The following is a 21,019-nucleotide window of genomic DNA, read 5'->3' on the forward strand; positions in this document are numbered from 1 at the left end:
GCCTTGTGTGCATCTTCTCTTTTATCACTGATGTTCAACAGTGCTTTTATTACGGGTTCCTTCCAAATTCGCTCAAAATATTGACCTTTTATAAACATAAAAAATGAATCCTGACTTCTGAAAAAGCTAATAACATTTTTGCAAGGCTTGTGGAGGCTCATTTGGTGGATCCCTGGTTAAATTTCACGAAGAGAAAAGAAATGAACGCGAATTCCTTCAAATATGAATTTTATTGTTGCTCCCAAAACTTAGTCATATTTTACTTATCAAGGAGCTCCGCAAAACTGACTGTACAGCGCACTGAAAATATATATATTTTTTTCATCTGGGTATCATGAAACTGACAAATAATTCCACTTTCAACCTGATTTTCAGAATCTGAACACCCTTTGGCTGTTGTGCAAGAATACGACAGGCTACAGATTTCAGCACACTGTGGGTCTGAGCAGTGGTCTACGTCATATCCTCAATTTAATATTAAAGAATTGATAAGCTGCGTTTTAAAGAATTATCTTCCGCCATGTATTTTTAGTCTGACCCAGGGTCTCAGTCTATTTTTTTAAAAAATTATATGACAAAATCGTTAATAACTCGACTGGCCAACTTATTAAAGCGGTACTTTTATTTTCTGTCTTAAAACCGCAGATTATTTGGCGCCCGCATGTCTTTGCTCTCCCTAAATTAAATAGACTGCCAATGACTGAAATCCGTTGTAAAAGCATAAAAGGTTTCTTTCAAAAATTTTAAAGACAAAGTTTTATTCAGAAGCCCCATTCTGCGGAATATGGATCATTTGCCCTTGATGAACCATTGCGAATCAAGCGTAAAATTGCGCGCTCTCTCCATCTCTCTCCGCCCCGGTGCTGTCCGTCACCCATCGCTTTTTATTCATCTCCAAATTACATTAATGTCATGTGTTGAGCCCCACGCCCCTGTTTTGCTTTTTTTCTTTCTTTTTTAGCAAATAAGCAACCTAACTCGTTCATGTCATCAGCATAATCACTTGGGAGAGGTCTCTGAGGCCGGGAGATCTGGGTCCTGTCCTCTGAGGGGAGACGGAGGTTTGTGTAACTCTACTCAAACCTGAGGGGGAGTTCGGAGTGTTTGGTCAACGGCAGTGGTTCCTGGAAAAGATCTGAATCGCTTCGTAACCAAACCCAGCTGCGGTTCTGCTGCGGGCTGCAGCCTCTCCGTACGTGCGTGCGTGCGTGCATGGGTGCGTGCGGGTGCGTTTTCATCTGAATGAGGTAGACGGAGAGGAAGGGGTTTCTGGAGAAGAGATAGAGAGGGAGGGGAAAGAGGAGAGGGGAAAAAAAAGTTTGGTCTTCTTTTCCCCTTGACTCTTTTTTTAGGCATGAACGCCGAGACCTGTGTCCCATACAGCGACATGACATCCATGGATTCATATTATAGCCCCTCTGCTGCTCAAGGTAGGGATCACCAGGCGGACCACTTTAGGACATTTCCAGCTAGTGACATCAAATACAGCTCCACCGCCTTCCTGTCCAGCAAAGGTCAGGCTTACGGCGAGAAGTCCCGGAGCCCCTTCCAGCAGGAGTGCCAGTCATTGGATGCCGCCGCAGCTGGGCAAGGCTCTTTCAGCAAATACCACCTCTTCATGCAGAGGTCCTCCTGCAAGACACCGCCCGCGGAAGACAAGCTACTCCCGGAGAGGGGACACAACGGAGCGCTCGTTCCGTGCTATGGTGAGTGGAATAAAACACGGGTTTCCATATATTTATTTTAAAAAAGTACAAAAAAAGTTTCTTATAAAAAGAGATGATAATTAAGGGTAGAACATTTAAAACTCTGTATCAGAAAATAAATAAATAAAATCCACCTAACCGTTTGGATGCTGTCAGCCATCATGCATTGCTCGGCTTTCTCAAAATCCGCCTGACTGGATGGAATAATGCGCCGGACAAAGGGGGAAAAAAAGCTGCTCCGTCTGTCCAAAAGTCGTTTTTGAAAATAAAATTCGCCTTGCATCCTCTTCGTGCCATCAATACAACAGCATCCTCCTGAATATCAGCAGCAACACTCAGGACAGCAGCGCGTAAAAGAAACAAAACAAAAAAGAAACGTGGCCCTGCAAGCTGCAGAGCGCGCAGCCTGGTTATAAAGACGACTGACCTCCATCTCCCTCAAACTATCAAATTGTCTGTTTGGACATCAAAATCAAATTAGGGCGCAATTAATGTGCTAATCTGCATTACAATCCTTAAAATTGGAGCTGAGTCGGACAATTGAATTAACGGGTTTTCAGATGGCACACATGGTGAGGTTCAAATTGATAATATTTGTGTGTCATTGCGCGGCTTGATTGCGTCCAGTTAGATTAATTTGCACAAGGAAAACTTCTCTAATTAGTGACTAATTAGGGTGATTTTAAAATTAGAAACTTTTGTCCCCTCTGTCTTTTACATAGAACCTTTAAAAGAACCTGTAAGGTTGATTGCAATTTCTTACCGACAATGACGCAAATCCTCGATAAACCATGATTAAACCGCAAAGACGAATTATTTCAAAGACTCAAAAAATCTCCACTGACAAATGAGCCCTAAAATATCTTAAACTGGTTATAGAAAATAATAATAAAAAAATATACACACATATTTTTTTTTACTTCTGTCTACGTTAAATAATAAAACGTACACAAACCTGTAATCAGCCGCATGATAAACAAAACCGTGCGCTCAGGTGTTATTTTCTTTTTCTTTTTCTTTTGCACAACAGAGCAATTCTATTCGTTTTTATTTTTATCGAACTCCTTTGTGCTTTTACGTTTCAACAAATGTTTGTATTATTATTATTATTATTATTATTTAAAAAAAACATTTAGGCAATTTACTTTTTAAAAGAAAGAATGAGAACGAGCTCTATTTCAAAAACTAAAAAATTATTTTAATGTTTAAAAGCAAAAATTCAAACTCAATAATCAACATTTCTGGACATGACAGAGCGGTTTTGCGTCATATTTCGCTGCGGTTCTCCGACCTGCATATTCATCATTCCTGCAATGAATCTGAAGAGCAGTTTTAAGATGTTTTGACAGCTTAGTCTTCTGGTAGCTCTTTATGGCTCCATCTTGTCAGGACCAGTGAGATAATTCTTCTTTTTCCTTTCTGCCTTTCTTTTTTCTTTTTCTTCTTTTTTTTCGTTTTAGCTCATGTGGGTCTCTTAAAATTGGCTGTTAAGTTTTTAGCACCCATTAACCCTGATATAGATCCGGTAAAAAGAGATGAAATAAAATTTTATATTACGTTGTAAACGAGGCACTTGTTAGGCAGAGTTTAAAAACCGTAAACACTCAGGATCCGAGACAGGGGCGTAAAATAAAATAATAAAAACGAAATAAAAGTTTATTTTATTTATTTATTTATTTATTTATTTATTTATTTATTTATTTATTTATTTATTTATTTATTTATTTATTTATTTGTTTATTTGTTTGTTTGTTTGTTTATTCGTTTGTTTGTTTGCAACACATCCTATGAGAGGAATAATATTCGAAATACGTTAAAACCTCTAGTCTCAGGATCATTATTTTATAGTTTCATGATTGTGTAAATGTAGGCCATTTCTTAAATCAAGGCATCCGGGTTCTTTATAGTCTAAAATACGCCAGAGCGGCCCGTCTGGCATTCTTGTTTTACAGCTAAGCGGCGGATTCACCGTGAAGGAAAGGCAGGAAAAAATATCTCGGCCCCAAAGACAGAGGAACTCCGCCATTAATACAACTCAGATGTCAAACTTTTTTGTTTGCTTTTATTCCCCCCCAACTGCTTCAACACACACACACACACACACACACACGCACACCCACACACACACACACACACACACACAGCTCTTAGCTCACACCGACTTGACCCCGCACTGACAAACCTCCTCCTTGGTACCTCCTCAAGCTTTGGATCAGAATAGTTCCTACTTTAATCGTGTTTAGGATCACTGACGCAAAGATGAAAATAAATAACGACTCACGTGGTCTGATAAAAAAAAAAAAAACCAAAACAACAACAACAACAACAACAACAAAACCCCCATAAAAAATAAGAGCCGGCTTGGAGGCTGCTTTACTCGCGATTATCTCTGATTGAAGGTCTTACTGACTTCTGACTGAGTTTAAAAGGTGGAAGTAAAATATACTGAACCTGTTTAAGAAAAAAAAAAGATAAATGATTCCTCCTGTGTTCCGCACTAGAAAACACTGAAATATTTCATCTGCTAGTTCACTTCCTTTATCAGAGATGTATTTCACCCAGAAGGGGCTTAAGCTATCAAAGATGGGTTCTGGTGATGTGATACACAGTCTGATATTCTCAGATGGTTTAAACGCTGAGCTGCCTAACCAGCAAGCTGTCAGCTTCAACTGGGGCGCTTTTTGTCTGACAGAAAGCAGAACGGTCGCTTGACAAATATTTACCTACATTTGGTTCACTAAACATGTTGTTTACAGCCAGCAGGCTGTCAGTCACGCTGCTGAGTGTAACCAAGGACAGAGGAGAGCTCGGTGCGTTGGCACACCCAATTATAAGAAGGGTAGAAGGAAATACAGAGTGAAAGGCACTGCGTTCGACTAATGTAGGTTTTATCACATCGAGAGCATCATAACAATATGCAGAACTAGCATTCATAGGATTAGTTTTTGTGTAAAAAAAAAAAAAAAAGATTAATGAATGAAAAAACTTAGAAGTACGTACTAAGGATAGTGTGGCAAATGATTATTTTGGAGAGGCACAACAAAACAAAACGGCAGGTCAGATGGTCAAGAGCATTAAGGTCAGGATAAAGGTCAGGGTTTTAGACAAAAACCTTTCCTTAAAAAAGTGCTTACTAATGAAAACTAACAGTCAAAATGTTTGATCGTAACTACTATGATGCAACTATAATCATTAGTTGTTAGCGTAAAACCAGTAAAAAAAATCTACGTTTAGTAGACCGCAGAATTATAGACACAATTCCCTGGATATTTCTCCTGTCAAGCAAACATTTTTAAAAACACTTAAGATTTCAAAGATTACAAGAAAGTCCGGCTGCTCAGAAGGGAAAATATAAAGGAAACACTGAGGAACTGAGCACAGTTGCGTTCTACTTTAGGAAATGAGATGAAATTGTGCAGATAATTTTGCATGAAAACATACTGTAAATGAAATCTATCTATCTATCTATCTATCTATCTATCTATCTATCTATCTATCTATCTATCTATCTATCTATCTATCTATCTATCTATCTATCTATCTATCTATCTATCTATCTATCTATCTATCTATCTATCTATCTATCTATCTATCTATCTATCTATCTATCTATCTATCTATCTATCTATCTATCTATCTATCTATCTATCTATCTATCTATCTATCTATCTATCTATCTATCTATCTATCTATCTATATTTATGATTAGAGCACTGTAATACGTCAATAACCTTAGTGTCCCTAGAGACTTCCTCTTTTGATGTCCCCATGCCTTCTCTCTGTGTCTGCGGGTGTTGACCTTTAGCTTGGCTTCTCTGCCCTTCATATGTTTGGAGAAGACGGTGAATACTCCTCTGAGCTCGCAGCAGAGAAATCATTTGAAACTCCGGTTGAAACTCTTTGGTGTCAAATTAAAATGTGCTGTAGCTTTCAGCATTGGGCTCCAGTTTAGCAGCAGAGCAGGTCCTATTACAATCCATTAATGCTTGTGATCGCTTGTCATATTTGACCTGCGACACAATTTAAACTAATAAAAGCTATCATTTTGCTTTCTTTTGGCCGATATAACCCTGCAGGCTGGATGTTTTGGTTCTTCAGAGTGTTTAAAGAACATTTTGGATGTCATTTCAGCACCCTGAGATTTTGTCACTCTTCAGGGTTTTCAGTTCCCTTTTGTACCAGTTTTTGACCCCAACCCAACCACTTCAGCCTCTGATAACAGTCGTCTGTACAGATTGGTTGGAGCAGGGTGTAATGGGAACCAGCCCAGCGGCTCGGACGGCCGAGGAACGCTCCAGCAAGTCCCTGACATGAATGGAGGTGACAGGGACTCAGGATCATTTTACCATTTAGCCTAAAGTTTGGCAGGATAATTTACATTAAGCTCAGTTTGCATGGCCGACTGAGAGCAGCCGGACAGAAAAATGCTCATGAAGTCCACGGGTTCTTTTGGTCTCGTTGATTCTGTGTCATGTAAACTGAAGTCTCCTACAGAAGCAGGACTGGATAAGGCAGACGGAGCGAGTTAAATGTTTTAATGCTCAGAGTGAAGCAAGGACAAAATCAAAATTTGTGAAGGTAGCTGTTATGCATGGCAGTGTGGTTTCACCGAATCTAAATCATATAAAACTTTATAACAGGTTTTGAATGTTTGGCATTGTTCAACTGCAGCAGTTAGCGAAGAACATAAAACTACTTTACGAAATGTAATGTTCGTATTTGTCTTTTTCCTATTTTTTTATGCGTGAGAAATTAGAAACCTTATGTTTGACACTCTCCCAATAACTTTTTAGTGTTAGTGAGCGGGTTTTGCCAAGATATCGCATATGAGGATAAATGTTAGCTCCTGTTTGTTTTTGTGGATTTTTACATAAATTGAACTGCAGTTTCAGACTGACTTTGAAATGAATGCATTGTGGAAGATGATCAGTCAAAGTTTAATTATTTTGTTCCCAGAAACGGTGCAATATATATATATATATATATATATATATATATATATATATATAGACGATGATTAAAGAACATCTAGTCGGAAAAAACTAAAGCCGCCTTTAAAGGAATGCGAATATTATTTAACTTTCTAAGGTCACACACAATATTACGCTTAATAGCTTAATAAAACGAAAAGGTTGTTTTAAAAAAAAAAAAAGACGCCCCATTCAGACGTTTGCCAGTAAGGACTTTACAGTATATATATCATGTTTCCATAATATATATGGTTTTAATGTTTTCTGCCGCTCTTAAATTCAGTTTGTTCTCATACTTTGAAGAAGAAGCTTTATTTTCATTTCAATTTAGGCCCTTATGTGCAACGCATTTCAGCACATGAATCATGTCATTTTTATAAAAGGAAGTAAAATTATATTCCCTGAAAATGTTGTTTTGAACATTGGTTGTCAATCTGTCCATATTTGAAGATTGTCAAATAAAAGGCATTGATAAGATCTACAGCCGTGATACAAGGCATGTCATTTGAATTTATATTTTTAATATAATCTCTCCAAACAAGATTTTTTTTTAAAAACGTCTATAGGAACAACTTGTAGAAACAGAATTAGATTAGTGATTTTTCATAATTATACCTAAAATAATTTAGAAGAGGCCAAAATTGTTTACACATATCGAGTGCTCGCCAAACGGAGAGGCAAGAGGATTGGCAATAAACACTACACTTTTTTAATATGCTTGTATCTCAGCTGAAATATGATGTTCTCCTTGTGTTTTATGTAATATTGCTGTCTTATTTTCTAAATATGTTAAGAATTTTATTGTCGCTGTGTGCTGATGTTAAGTTGCGGTTGCAAACAGCTTTTGTCCCCCTCTAGTGGTAAAAAAAAAAAGCATTAATATTGACTATTACTACTACAACTACAGCTATATCTTTAATAATAATAATAATAATAATAATAATAATAATAATAATAATAATAATAATAATAATAATAATAATAATAATAATAATAATAATAATAATAATAATAATAATTAAACGAATGAATGATGACAAAATGTTGTGGTTTTTCCAGATTAGATCCTGGGACTGTGAGCATCTAAAAGGTCATAAAATGGATATTATGCATTTCCTTTTCCGTATTTTATCTCTTTTTGCTCTTTCAACATTGGATAGCTCATCTTCTGTCTAGGAAGCATGTGGTTAATCGCTCTCCCTATCAATATGTGGTGTGTAATTTATAGTATTTCCTTTTAACACTGTGATCTGACCCCAGTCAGGGCAGTCAGTAAAAAGCCAGGGAAGGTGCCCTGTCGCTTTACAGCCAGTTAAAATTACTCTTTGATGTTGCAGCAGTAATATCTGTCCGGGCGGTTTTGACCTTCTAGCCCGTAAGGACTTGTTCATCGACAAGCACACAACCTCACAGCATTACACTGTGAGTTAAGGATATTATTAGATCAGTAAACACACAAATGTTGCTTTTGGAAGCAGACTTTTTACAGCAACTGCAGTGAAGTCAGATGGACGTTTTCTTTGCTTTTTATGCCCTACTTTCTCAGCACCTAATCGTTAGGCATCTTCTCTGTGGTCATGCAAAGCTAAAAGCAAAAACAATGCTATTTCTCTATATAAAGACTATGTCAGCATTTTCAGCTGAGACAGATGAAAATAAAATTAAATGTGCTTCTACTGACGTCTCTGCCTCAATGTTCTGTGTGAGCCGCGCTTAAAAGTCTTACATATGTTGAGACGAAACGCCAAACACAGTCCTTATGTCTTTGTTGGCGTTTGCATCTCGACACTGTTCATATATATGGCATTCCTTGCAGGAGGTTTTAATATCTGTCTCACCTGTGACAGATTTGAATGGATTAAAAGCAGGAGATTGTTACAATATCACGGTCTTGCCAAAAAACTTTAGGGATGCTGTTTGGGCAAAATCCTTTGATCAGAGAGAGGCCTCATGATTTCAAACAGCCTGAGCGCTTGTGCTTTATGGGGACCACGAGTCCCAGCAAAGAAAACATGACGCAACAGCAGTTTGACATTTGCCCCCTTTGAAGCACAATAGGAAGACGTGGTCAAGTACACCATGAGTCTATCTCCAACTCCGTCGTAGAGTTTTGCCACTTATAAAGCTTTTCGTAAAACTAAACAAAAAATAAAGTAAAACACTTTCCAAGTTTAGTTAAATTTGTATGTCTGCATGCACAGCTCTACCACTGCAAGCCGGGGCGCCTCCAGATAAATTAGAAGTGACCGCTGAGGGGGAGGGAGGGACACTGGTTATTTAGGAGTGACACACCTGAACCGCATAATGGCAACAGCAATTAGTCGACTCAACAATGATTCCAGAGACATATCAGAAGTAGTTCTGGAATGGAAAAAGCAGATTGACGTCAGGCCTTTGTATGGGCCCAACTTTACTCACTACTAGAAGTAACATCTATAGACAAATAGCCTGATCTGTACCAGGAGAGCAACCATTTCAAATAAAATCTACCAATTATGCTATGATTTTTGTCCAATATCAAATATTGACTCAAATGTTGAGTCAGAATTGTACCAAAGGTTTGTTGATGTCAGTCAAAAACATGCAGTCTTCTTGTTAGGAAATGTTTAAACCAGTATTGGAGAGTTTGTTTTGATATTAGAACCTGCATTTTTTCCTAATATGTGTATATTAGAGAAAATTCACAAGGGGGGCCAAATCTTTCTGCATAATAACAAAAGTTGTGCAAACTTAGTTATGTTAGTTTAAAATACAAAAAGTGGTCAAATAAATAATAATGTCAACAAAAATTATCTTATCTCCAAAATGTATTCGAAGCTTCCATGAGGTAGAAAAAAAAGTAAAAAAGACAGCTTTCTTCCTGTTCCGCTGTTTTGTATTTTCATGACAGAAATATCAGAAACATAAAGCGACCGCAGTTCAGTTTTCTTCAACACCTCCTGAATTAGTAAGAGTTTCTATATCTACTCAAAATCAGACATCTGGTTGATTTTTGGATTCTTCATCATTCATTCAGGACCCAGTTTGGGTTCTTCAACGAATGATGCCCGGGGTGCTGCCTCTCTCTCCCTCAATCTTTTTATCGCCCTTACTGTGTGTCTCTTTTGTCCCCAGATTTTCTGCTGTTCATGGTGAACCTTCATAACACTGACTTCCACAGAAATGGTCCCAGGTTGCAAAAAATGCAATTTCCTGGCACTTATTGTGCAAGTGTTCCTTATTAATTGGTTTATATTATGGCACAGGGACAAAGCTTAATCAAAAATTAGTCCTATTACTGAGACTTCTCTTCTGCGAGAACAATTGCTGTTTATTGATAGATATGGAACTGTCTGGTGCAACCATTAAAACTTAGTCCGAATTTAGCTGCTTATATTATAGTGATTCAACCATGTCTAATAGTTGCCAGGGAATTAATTAGAGGACTATTTCTGTACCTCAGTGGATGTTGAATAAGCAGTAAGAATGGAGATCACCAGTGAAGAGATGACATTAAGCTTCACTGAACTGTTAAATCATCTGACCTAATAGAAAAACAGGTAAGAAAAGAAAAGATAGAACCCAGAATGGCACTTTGAGGAACTTTGTGTCTTCTTATATATGATTCGATTGTAGAAGAACTCACAATGCCTACTCCACATCTTCAAAGAAATTACATACATGCTAAGTTAAATACATACAGTTAAGCCCAAAATTATCGATGCCATCTGGAAGATTGGAATTTAAATTTCAGTTAAATAATGAATCGATTTAATCAGTTAAAGATGATTAAAATTCAACTATTAAAGATTTTTGGCACATTTTAAATGCTTTAGAAACGTCTAAACGTCTCCCAGTTTTACCTTGATAAATTGTTGGGTGAGCAGACAAGCTTTAGATGTCAGCAGTCCTAAAAATAATTTGATAAAAGGTTGTGTTACTGAAACTGAGTGAGACAGCTCTCTCTGAGCAGCCTGTTCCCATGTCCTACATGGGAATGTGTTTTTCTGAGGCGATGCATTAGCAGTCCTTTTTTCTTCTTTGAGCTGGATCAGGCAACGTTTCCAAAGGAGCAGCTAGTTCACAACAGAATACTGGCAGAGTCAAAACCGTGGAAATTTATGATCGGAGAGCTGCCTGAGGTTTTACAGTTAAACTGCAGCCACGAAGAAATCAAATGTGAGCGCAATCGACAGGGAGAATAAGAGATTTTTTATTTTTTTTATTGTTTTTTGGATCTGTAGAAACCGGTCAATTTATTTCTGACAATACTGGTGCAGAAACGGCTTTTTAGCCACTCTGAGACATTTTCACCGACAAACAGCAACTGAGTGGAGAGTCTAAATGGAGTGGTGTTTATGAATGTGTCTTGTAGAGGTCAATGCTGGTGGTTAAGAAGTCTTAGTCATGGAGTGAAATCTGCAACGTTCAGTCACACAACATAGAAAATAATCTGTAGTCTACTGGGTTAAGCAGCCAGTTTTACAAGCACACGCTAAACATTGCGCCAAAACATTTCACAACAAAATTTCATCACACAGAGTGAGAAATTTCTTTGTTCCGCCCCGTCAGACCTCATAAATTAAAATATTGATCCTTCAAAGAAATTATTATATCTGAATGTTCTGTCACAGACCCGTTCCTGGAAGTTTAGTCAAAGAACACCCCTTGTTTTCTTTTGTTTGATATTAGATAGAGCTAATAAGATGATCCATGTCTATTCCCAGGAGGAAAATCCTTTGTGATGGCCCCAGATCCAAAAAATATCACACAGGGATTTTTCATTGGAAGATTTTGTTGGATTTACGACCAAAATATTCAGCAGATTTTTGCATGTGAGCCAAGGCAAGAAAAGTGTTGAAAAATGACTGCAAAGAGAATGTTTAGATAGATTGAAGATGGCACTCAGTATATATATATATATATATATATCACACAGACGCTTTTAAGAGTTTCAGAGTTTCACACACTTCCTGTTTCTGCAGGTAAGGACAGTTCAGGCCTGACAGACTCTGATTTGGCCCCAGACTCTGATCCACCTGGAATGGACTCCAGATACTTGGCTGTGAAGGACCAAGGTGTCAAGGCAGCCTCTGAAAGGTCGCCGAGCAATGACTTGGCGAGTCCGCTGGAAAAAGTCGACGGTGGCGAAAGCAACAAGGGCAAGAAGAGACGCAACCGCACCACCTTCACCAGCTACCAGCTGGAGGAACTGGAGAAGGTTTTTCAAAAGACGCACTATCCTGACGTTTACGCCCGGGAGCAGCTCGCTTTGAGGACTGACCTGACTGAAGCCCGAGTGCAGGTAAGAGCGGAGATCCAGCACAACTAAATGGACGTTGGGTACATTTATTCTGGAAACAATGCTTTAAAAAAAAAAAAAAAAAAAAAAAAACGGCTCTCAAGAGAAAAGGCTTTAAACAACAAAACCTCCTGGACCCTTCAGCATCTGCAGAGATAAAGTCACTCACAGAACAACATGAGAGATTTATCTAGTAATGTGGGAGTGGGGAGAGAGAGAGTGCGGGGGAGTGAGAGCTTGCAAAGGCCAGGGGGCCCAGGGTGGATCAGGGGGGCTGAGGTTTGAGCTGCCTGGGCCTCATATGTGCAGTTTGAAGAGAGCAGACTTTCATCAACACATGGCTCTGCAATGTTTTTCCATGGGATTGTTTTGATGGCTTTATCCCTTTGCACTTTTTAGTTTTCTGAAATTGCAAGATCTCTCCTGTCAGTTTCTCTATGAGCTGAGGCTCACAGCGCCCCTCTGACCTTTTGGCTCAATTAGCTTAGAAACTGGTCGCAACTGCTGTAATGCATTCCCACATCAGAGAGAGAGTGAAAGAAACCTCCACCATATCTGTACCATGTCTTTGTGTGGTGCATGTGGACGAGGACCAAAGCCCTTGGATTTTCCTTGTTTTTCTTTCATTAAAGACCCGTTCAGACAAGAATGTGTCCCTGCTGTGGTCCCCAGGAGGTGTGAAACCTTTCCCATGGGTTTCCGTTGGTTCGTCAGCGACTGTTATAAGCACGCTTCAAGTTCTGGCCTAAACAAGCCTAGTATTTTATATTCCGGCTTCGTTCTTTCCGTGCCCGTCAGTCTAGATGAGATAAGAGACTGATCAAAAACAATCACCCACACGATGAGCTGAAACGGTGAGCGGAAAATACAGGAAATCTGTGCAGCCTCCAGGGCCGTAACTCACTCCAGAGCCTGAAGGCATGCCGCTCTGCAGTTCGTGCTATCGCTGACCTGCCCGCTGCAGATGGATGCAGCTTTACAGTCGCCGGCTCTCCCAGCAGTCCTCTTAAACACTCAAGTTAAAAAGATAAAAGGCACAAGATGCCTTGTCTGGCAGAGGATAGGGTTATGTGCTCCACTCAGGTAATTTGCATGCAAGAGGGAAAAAAAAAAAACCCAACTCATCAGGTCAGCATCTGGAGCAAAGAAATGTTAGAACACCCTAAACTACAGATAAAATGCATTCTTCAAAACATATAGCTTTTTTCTTACAAAAGAAAGGAGAGCATGCTGACCTCTCTGGTTTATGTTTCACATACACGCACATCAAATAACAGGGGACCTTTTGTTAAACAACGCCAGGCCCTGGCGTTGTTTGCTTTTTTAGTCTCAGGGTTTCAAAGGAAGAAGGTGAATTCAGATCTGAGTCACAAACACTACATGTGAGGGTCAGGGGTCACAGGTCAGGGGTTTCGGTAGCATCGCATCTCTCAGATTTGCAGCTCTGATAGTCCAGAGAGCCGAGACGGCATCGGACGTGGAGTTCACCGGGGAAACACAGGTGTCCACATGAGTTTATAGATGAAAGATGAGACGCAGATCCCACCTACAGAGAGACGGAGGAGGCAAGATGCTCAGACACAACTTAAGGAGCAGAGGAATATCCGCAATGTTATGTTATGATGTGAAGTTATCTGATAAACTAAGACAGAATGTGAAACCATATGAAGCCATTTTAGCAACAAGAAGAAAAATAGTGTTTTTAAGTCATCCTCATTTTATATTCAAGTCATTTTAGCACAGACAATTTGAACTAGCACTATTCGGCTTTTTGTCTGTCTGACACTAAACCAGACTAATGTTTGATGTTTAACATGTTTAGCATGACACCATTATTCCCATTTTGTAGATGCCAGAACAAAGAAAGGACAATATGCAAGCATATGTTGCAGAATTTAATACATTGATAAAAGTTTACAACAAACAGCACAGGAAAGCCTGCTGCAAGTCTTACTGGATAAACTGTATTTTTAATGAGTTTCAAATGAAAACAGTCAACATTCATGGTATAGCTCTTTAACCTCAGTCCGCAGGTGCCCTCTGATGACCTCACAGGGAATATCAAGTACTCCATTTAGAGATTTTCTTCTTTTTTTTTGTAGAAAATGAGAACAAAAATAGCTGATGATGAACATAAACACTGGTCAGACATGGTCCTGTTATGTTATTAGAGTTTTATGGGAGCTGGAAAACTGAAGCCAGGTTCAACAGCCCCCTTTTTTTTTCTCGTCTCCTACTTGGTTTGGAAGGTGAAATGAGTGACAGCAGAGGCGGGTTATCAATCCTCTGAGCTGCGCTCTCACTTCAAAGTGTTTTCAGCCCCCGTACAGCCCTCCTGCTGGGGCCAGTTTGGTATTTCTCTGCTCTTTCTCTCTGGGGCAGTAACATAAATAAAGGCTCATTGAGAGTCTACCAGCTACTTAAGCTGTCAAGGTCTTTACCAATTACTGTCACAAGGCAGTGTGTGCAACATAGAAATATGTTAGAGCTGCATAATAGCCAACAGACTTGGAGCAGGGCAAAAACTGAGATGTTCATGGATTCAGGATTTGAGGAAGAACGTGGCGTGCTCGATCATTACAATAAATCCATAAAGAAACCTTCAGAGACATGCGTCTCTGACTGGGTGGTGATGATTAGGCTCAAAAGAAGACATATCAAACATCAAGGAAAGAGGGATTATGGCCTTAAATCGGTGTGCCTTCGTAATTTAGAAGAAGACTGTGTCTCAGAGCCGCAGGTTTTAGGCTTCAGGAAATTAAAAGGGAAGATCCAAACAAACACCAATTATCATCCCATCTCACTTTTCCATTCCCCCTTTTTGCATGATATCAGGAGAGCACCAGAAAAATAGTCTGGTTTGAGTTGTGTCCGAAAAGCTAAGATCAATGGAAGAGACAACATTTTCAGGAGACAATAAAACCAAATGTTTACATTTAGATGTTTAGATTTGTTTACAAAAAAAAAAAGGTAGATGATGATTACAGCACAAGAGAAAAAAAACACATTTTGATTACTTTCAGATTCTCTACTGGAAAGCCAAACACACTAATTTTTGCAGTAAACACAATGAGATTTAAATGTCAAAGACAATTATGGAAGAGAAAACGCACACACTGTGGTCAGACGACAAATAAGCATTGGTGAGACGATTTTAGAGCTACAAACTACATGTGAATTTCTGTAGTAATTTGTTTCCGAATCATCCACCTCCTCTTCTGCCTCAGTCACACTCGTACAGCCTTAATTGCCTCTGAGTTGCAATTTTGTGACTGTGAGTTCACACTAAGGTTGTGGGCTTTTTTTTTTTTATGAGAATCAGATTCCCAGTTAAAACATCTAGATGAAAGTACTTCCTTTTGATCTCAAGCAAATGTGTGTTTGGGTTTGGTAACACGACATATCTGCTATTTCAGTCTCACTTTAACTTCACCTCAAACTTCTTGCTCTCTTAAAAGATGCATTAAGCTTTTGGTTTTTATTTGCAGGTGTGGTTCCAGAACCGGAGAGCAAAGTGGAGGAAGAGGGAACGATTTGGTCAGATGCAGCAGGTCCGAACGCATTTCTCCACTGCTTACGAGCTGCCGCTCCTGACGCGTCCTGAGAACTACGCACAGGTACAGGAGCAACATGTTAAACAGATAGATTTGGAAAAAAAACTTTGGGATTTTTCCTAATGGGGGTTTATTGAGTGCTAACAGGAGTCTGCACAAGAGATTTTTGTTTTAATAAAAGTGGAATAACTGAGTTCAGGTTCGGTCAGTCTTGTCGTTTTCACTTTTGAATTGATTTATGTTGCCAAACTCGGTCTTCTTTTTTACAGCTAGAAAGCAAGTTTAGCAATCTCATCAATGCATTTATGTTCAGTGAAGAATGGTCCAACTCAGCTTTGATTAGACGGATGTAGGATTTTGAAATACAGATGTTCAAGTGAAGTCTGGGTTTTTTTGAAAGCATCAAAATATCCTTTTAAAATAGAGTTATACCAAACTCTGTGGGTCAGACATTAACTTTACTCATATTAGCTGGCTGCAGTTTGCTGCTATGCGTTCCTATGGCAACATACTCACCTTTGATTCAACTTGTGAATAACCGATAAAATCTTTCAGTCTTTAGGTTAGCAAGGGGTGTCTTAAAATATTACAGGCATATCCCAGTATAGTAGGATATCGTGATAAATACAAAAAAATATCATGTTCTATAGAATCAGTAAAAAACGAATAATATACAGTACAGACCAAAGGTTTGGACACACCTTCTAATTGAGTTCAATTAGAAGGTGTGTCCAAACCTTTGGTCTGTACACACCAAACACAAAAGTTTGGTACTTCTGTACTGTATTTTATTACTCTCTTTGTGTTAAGTGGATGCTAGATGAATTGGTGTCTCTAAATTGACATCAGGAGTTTGTGTATGATTGGTTGCTTTTCTCCTGTGTTGTCCTATAATGGACTCGCAACTTGTCCAGGTTTCCGATATTGGTTTGAAAGTGGCCTAATATATAAAAGTGGCCTATAGTTCCGTGATACTGTGCATCTGTGTGCAGTCGCTCTTGAAATCTCTTATCAGTCTCTCCAAGACTCATGTACGGGCTTTCCTTCTGAATTCTCTCATGTCCTGTTGCATACTTTCTCACAGTCTTTTGTTGTTTCACTCAATGAAACAAAATGTGTGGCTACAGCAAGATTAACATCCAGATAAACTTTGTTGTCCCTAAGGAACAATTTGTTTTGCAGCCAGCAAGGAACAAATGTGTCCATTGAACAGCTTCTTTAAGTCGCGTGGCTCAGTGATGTCTGGACCAGACTCAGGCTAGCGCTCTCACTCATTATTGTGAAGGCCATAATATAAGATTACTGTATAAACAACCAGCAAGTGAGGTTTTGTCTGAATATGACAAATCAAATATCTTACAAATTTGTTTGATGAAACCTCTCCCTCTGCCTTCCTGACAATGTTTTCAGATCCAGAACCCCTCCTGGATCGGCGGCAGCAGTGCAGCATCTCCTGTCCCTGGCTGCGTTGTTCCCTGCGACACCGTGACCACCTGCATGACCCCACACCCCCACTCTGCCAGTGGGGTCTCTGACTTCCTGGGCGTATCGAGCCCCGGGGGACACGTTGGACAGCCTCACATGGGCAGCCTGTTTGGCGGCTCTCCTGGCATGGCTGCAGGCATCAACACATACGATCTCAACATGGATCCCGACCGCAAATCCTCCAGTATTGCTGCTTTGCGTATGAAAGCCAAAGAGCACAGTGCTGCCATTTCTTGGGCAACATGATGCGCCGATGCACGCTGGATGGGGGATCTTACGCAAACTAGGGGCACTTAATTCAAAACTCTGTAGGGAGAAGTGACTGCCTTTATCAATGCTGCAACACAAATGATTATGAGCATCGGAGATGGCCAGGTTTCAGTGTCTCTGCTGGAGGAAAGTCGGTGTGAAAGCCTGATAGAAAGAAATGCTGTGTAGTCCTAAAGACAGACAAAGAGGAGGATTTCAAACACTCTCATGCACTTATTTGCCCACGTTTATTGTCTGTGCATCGCTATAAGTGTATTCCGTTTGGAGTTTGGTGCTGTTTTCATTTTTACTTTATTTAATTTTTTTGTAGAATTTTTTTTTTTCTGAATTCTTTGTACTTTTCCAGATATTTCAGCCAAAAAAACAAAAACAGAAAGTCATTGTTAATTTTTTCAAGCCACAATAAGTTCTCTTTTTTCATCAACAATATTTTTAGCATTAGCAATTTAAAAAAAAAAAATCTGAAATACTGGGGCTGTAAAGCAAAACAAGTGTTTCAGAAAATCGTCCTGCACATCCATCACGTCTGGAAGCTCCTCACTTTCAGCACAGCTTTTCAGCAAATACTGCGGGTTTAGGAAAGTCTAAACCCACAAGTGATTCTGTTTCCTCACATTTAAATGTCGAGTGGGTGAAATATGGTTCGGCTGAGTATGATCGAGATGGGAGATCCACTTGCTGCACTGAGTAGGCCTGCTGATGCCCACAGAAAGGAGCCGATGGACGAGGAAGTGAGAGGGGAGGCGCACAGCAGGCCTGCTGCTCTCAGGGCCTGAGAGCCTTGAAACAGACGTGCCTCTCTTTCCAAAAAGGACATTTTCTCCAATAAGTGGACTCAACTGAGCCCCCTTGCCTTGCTTCAGAGAAGGAAGCGCCCTCTACTCAGTCAGACTGTCAGGAATAACGCAGAAACAAGCAATCCCCGTGTTCGAAAGAGAGAAGACCGGCACAGATTACAAAGTGTGCGTTGACACTTTGAAGCTTTTCAAGGACTTGTCATTGTTTAACTTTTAAGGATTTTCAACAAGAATGTGTCTCGCTGTCAAAGCAGTTAAATTATTAAGAAACCACAGTCAAAGCTGAACAGGTGGTATTTTTATCTTTTGTTTCCTAGTTGCTCTATTCAAAGTACTTAAAGCATCAAAGTCACTGTTAATTGAATAACATCTTTATAGGGGGATGGCCATGTTATTATTATTAGTTATTAATTCTAATCTACATTTCAGGTGAAGCATGAAAGAAGCCTGTCAAAAAGTTTAAATCTTTGACGTTCATACAAGAAAAACATTCTGGCAGAGTTTTAGTATGGTCGTTACAGAACGAAAAAATATCCTTGCAAACAGATTCAAAGAAAAGGAGATCATTGTAGAACAGCATCTAAAGATACTAAACATGGAGCAGCTTTTCATAAAGATTTCTATTAAGTCATTATGTTTTTGTGCTGTAAAATCTATGCTTCTGACAACGGGTTACCCGTTTCAAACACAGGCCCACAGCATGATACCACCTTTGCCACATTTTTGGTAGACTCCTCATTCTAGACTTGCTGATCATTTTTAGTATAGCCTAATTATACTGGTGCCTAATTAAAACATGGTTAAGAAAATCTTGGCCAGTTGTCTCATGGCCTGTTCTTGACTAAAAGTCTGATGTTTTCATCATTATGACAAAGAAACAGAAATCAGCCAATTTCCACATTGAGAAATTCATAAAATTGTGTGCTATACCAAATTTTCAAATTTGGCATAATACATTTTTTGTCAAAGAAAGAATTGTCATTTTTATGTTAAATTTTTTTTTTAAACAGTCAAAAGGCCAATACGGCATCAATAACAGAACCTAGGACAATTAAGTGATGTTATTTTGTCATTGTTGAAAATAACTTTAGTTAAATTCAGCAGTTATTATAGGTTTTATTTTTTTGTTTGTTTGTTTTGTTTTTTGTTGTTTTTTACAAGGGTGTGTGTCCCTTCAGTGAGTACTCAGACTGCTTACCAATTATTTAAAACTAGTTGTACAGTAAAACAACAGGTATTACTTGCTAGATACAGGAAGGAGAATAGACAGACGAAAGTCAGGTGGTCTGAGCCAAACGTTTCAGATCTCACTGGGGATTTCATTCATATATTTTAACTAGAAGGACTAGTTTCTCCCCTGGCAACAGCTTCCTCTAGTGACAGAAATAGCAAATGGAGTTTTCCATAGTTCTATAGCATAGTGGTGGACACATTTCCTGTGACCAGAAAGCTAAACGTAGGCTTGAAGCACAACAAAGATGTTCATTTTCTCAAAGAGTCAATCTGAAATATTGCACCAGGTCAGAAGGCAGAGGATTTCCCTAAACTGAACCACATTAACTTTCCTTTTTGTTTGGTTGGAGCAGCAGCTTAAAGGCCATAATCTGTCAGCAGAGATCACTCTAAAATAATCTGCATTACATTAAACTCTGTGGCAAAAATGGTAGGATATGTGTTTGCGTGGAAGATAAAGTGTATTCTTTATGAGGTTGCCCCTTCAGCCCCCTTTTAGCTGAGGGGTTGAACGAAGGGCGAGCCGTGAGGGCGTCTGTGTGTTCCGGTGTTCCGGGAAAAGGACAGTGCACACAGCTGCGGTCGAGGGGTAAATGCAAAACAAACATGCCTCACACATGCTTCCAGCTTCAGCTGTCACAGCTCTGCTTTCAAACGATTCACCCCTATCACACATGACGCACCGCGCCTCTTCCTGGACTCGCTTCCATCACGTCCAACAGCCCCAATGCTGCAGCCAATAATCAGCTGCAGGGTCCGAGGGCCGCACAGATCAGTAAGGCTCTTTAATTAACACGGAGCCATGTGGGAGGCTGAAGACCACCATATTGTGTGTCAGGATGGACAGGAGCATCTGGTTTAATGAAGACTGCCCATCTGCACAGAGCATGCAAACGCTGTAGCACTGAGTTGCTCAGGTTTACAGAATGCATTAGGTTTTGTTTTTTTCTTTGTATCTTTTATAGGTCTGTTAACGCGAGGAAGCGTCTTCCTCTCGGCTGCGTTGATTCTGCCATGAATGGTTCCATTTCCAAGTTTTCTCAGTTTCTGATACTACTGAAGTCAAGTAATCAGCATAGGAGTAACTATATGATGAATATATGTGTTGATGCATTGTTGTACATGCAGAGAAGATTGATGTGCCGTAGCTCTTGGAATTGTAATTAAATTGATGTTTAGTCAATATTTTTGAACCAGTTTATCAAGTATTTAAACATGCTTTTCAGTACTCTTTGAATATACACTTTTTTTTGAAAACCTGGAGGTGTATACATGTATTTTCAAAGATGAATGAACAGAATTTGTCTGCTTATGTTCTTTAAAAGTTTTTTTTTTAATGTTTGTGGCTTTAAGCTACCTTTTGAGTTAAGAAATCTGCTCTCGCATGTGTTGTTTGAGTGATTAAAGTGCTATAAGTTATTGCACCTTCGTGAGAGTTTATTACTATGGGCATCCAAGTCATTTTCTCACATCTGTGTGGGTTGATGATGTACTAGAACAGGCTTAGAAAATGTATGGTAATAAATACCCAGACACTTTCCTTGGGGATTATGGGAATTTACACCAGAAAACTGGAAATTGTGGCTAATTTATACAAACTGATTCATAAACGAACATAAATATTTGTTTAGACACACATGTGTTATTTGCAAGTTAAACATTAAGGCCACATATCAAAGATGTTCGTCTACTGATTAACATCTGATTTAACTGATTTACCAAC

General features: G+C 39.2%; 1 protein-coding gene across 1 annotated transcript; it reads left to right on the top strand.

The window, feature by feature from the left end:
* Positions 1-1,129: 1,129 nt before the first annotated feature.
* On the top strand, positions 1,130-19,064 carry alx4a (ALX homeobox 4a). The gene is made up of 4 exons (XM_044100142.1): positions 1,130-1,706; positions 11,641-11,960; positions 15,446-15,574; positions 16,922-19,064. The coding sequence occupies exons 1-4, from the start codon at positions 1,355-1,357 to the stop codon at positions 17,240-17,242; spliced, it is 1,122 nt and encodes a 373-aa protein (XP_043956077.1). The 5' UTR covers positions 1,130-1,354; the 3' UTR covers positions 17,243-19,064.
* The last annotated feature ends 1,955 nt before the right edge of the window (positions 19,065-21,019 follow it).

The sequence above is a fragment of the Gambusia affinis genome, linkage group LG02 (genome assembly GCF_019740435.1).
Source record: "Gambusia affinis linkage group LG02, SWU_Gaff_1.0, whole genome shotgun sequence".
Classification (NCBI taxonomy): Eukaryota; Metazoa; Chordata; class Actinopteri; order Cyprinodontiformes; family Poeciliidae; genus Gambusia; species Gambusia affinis.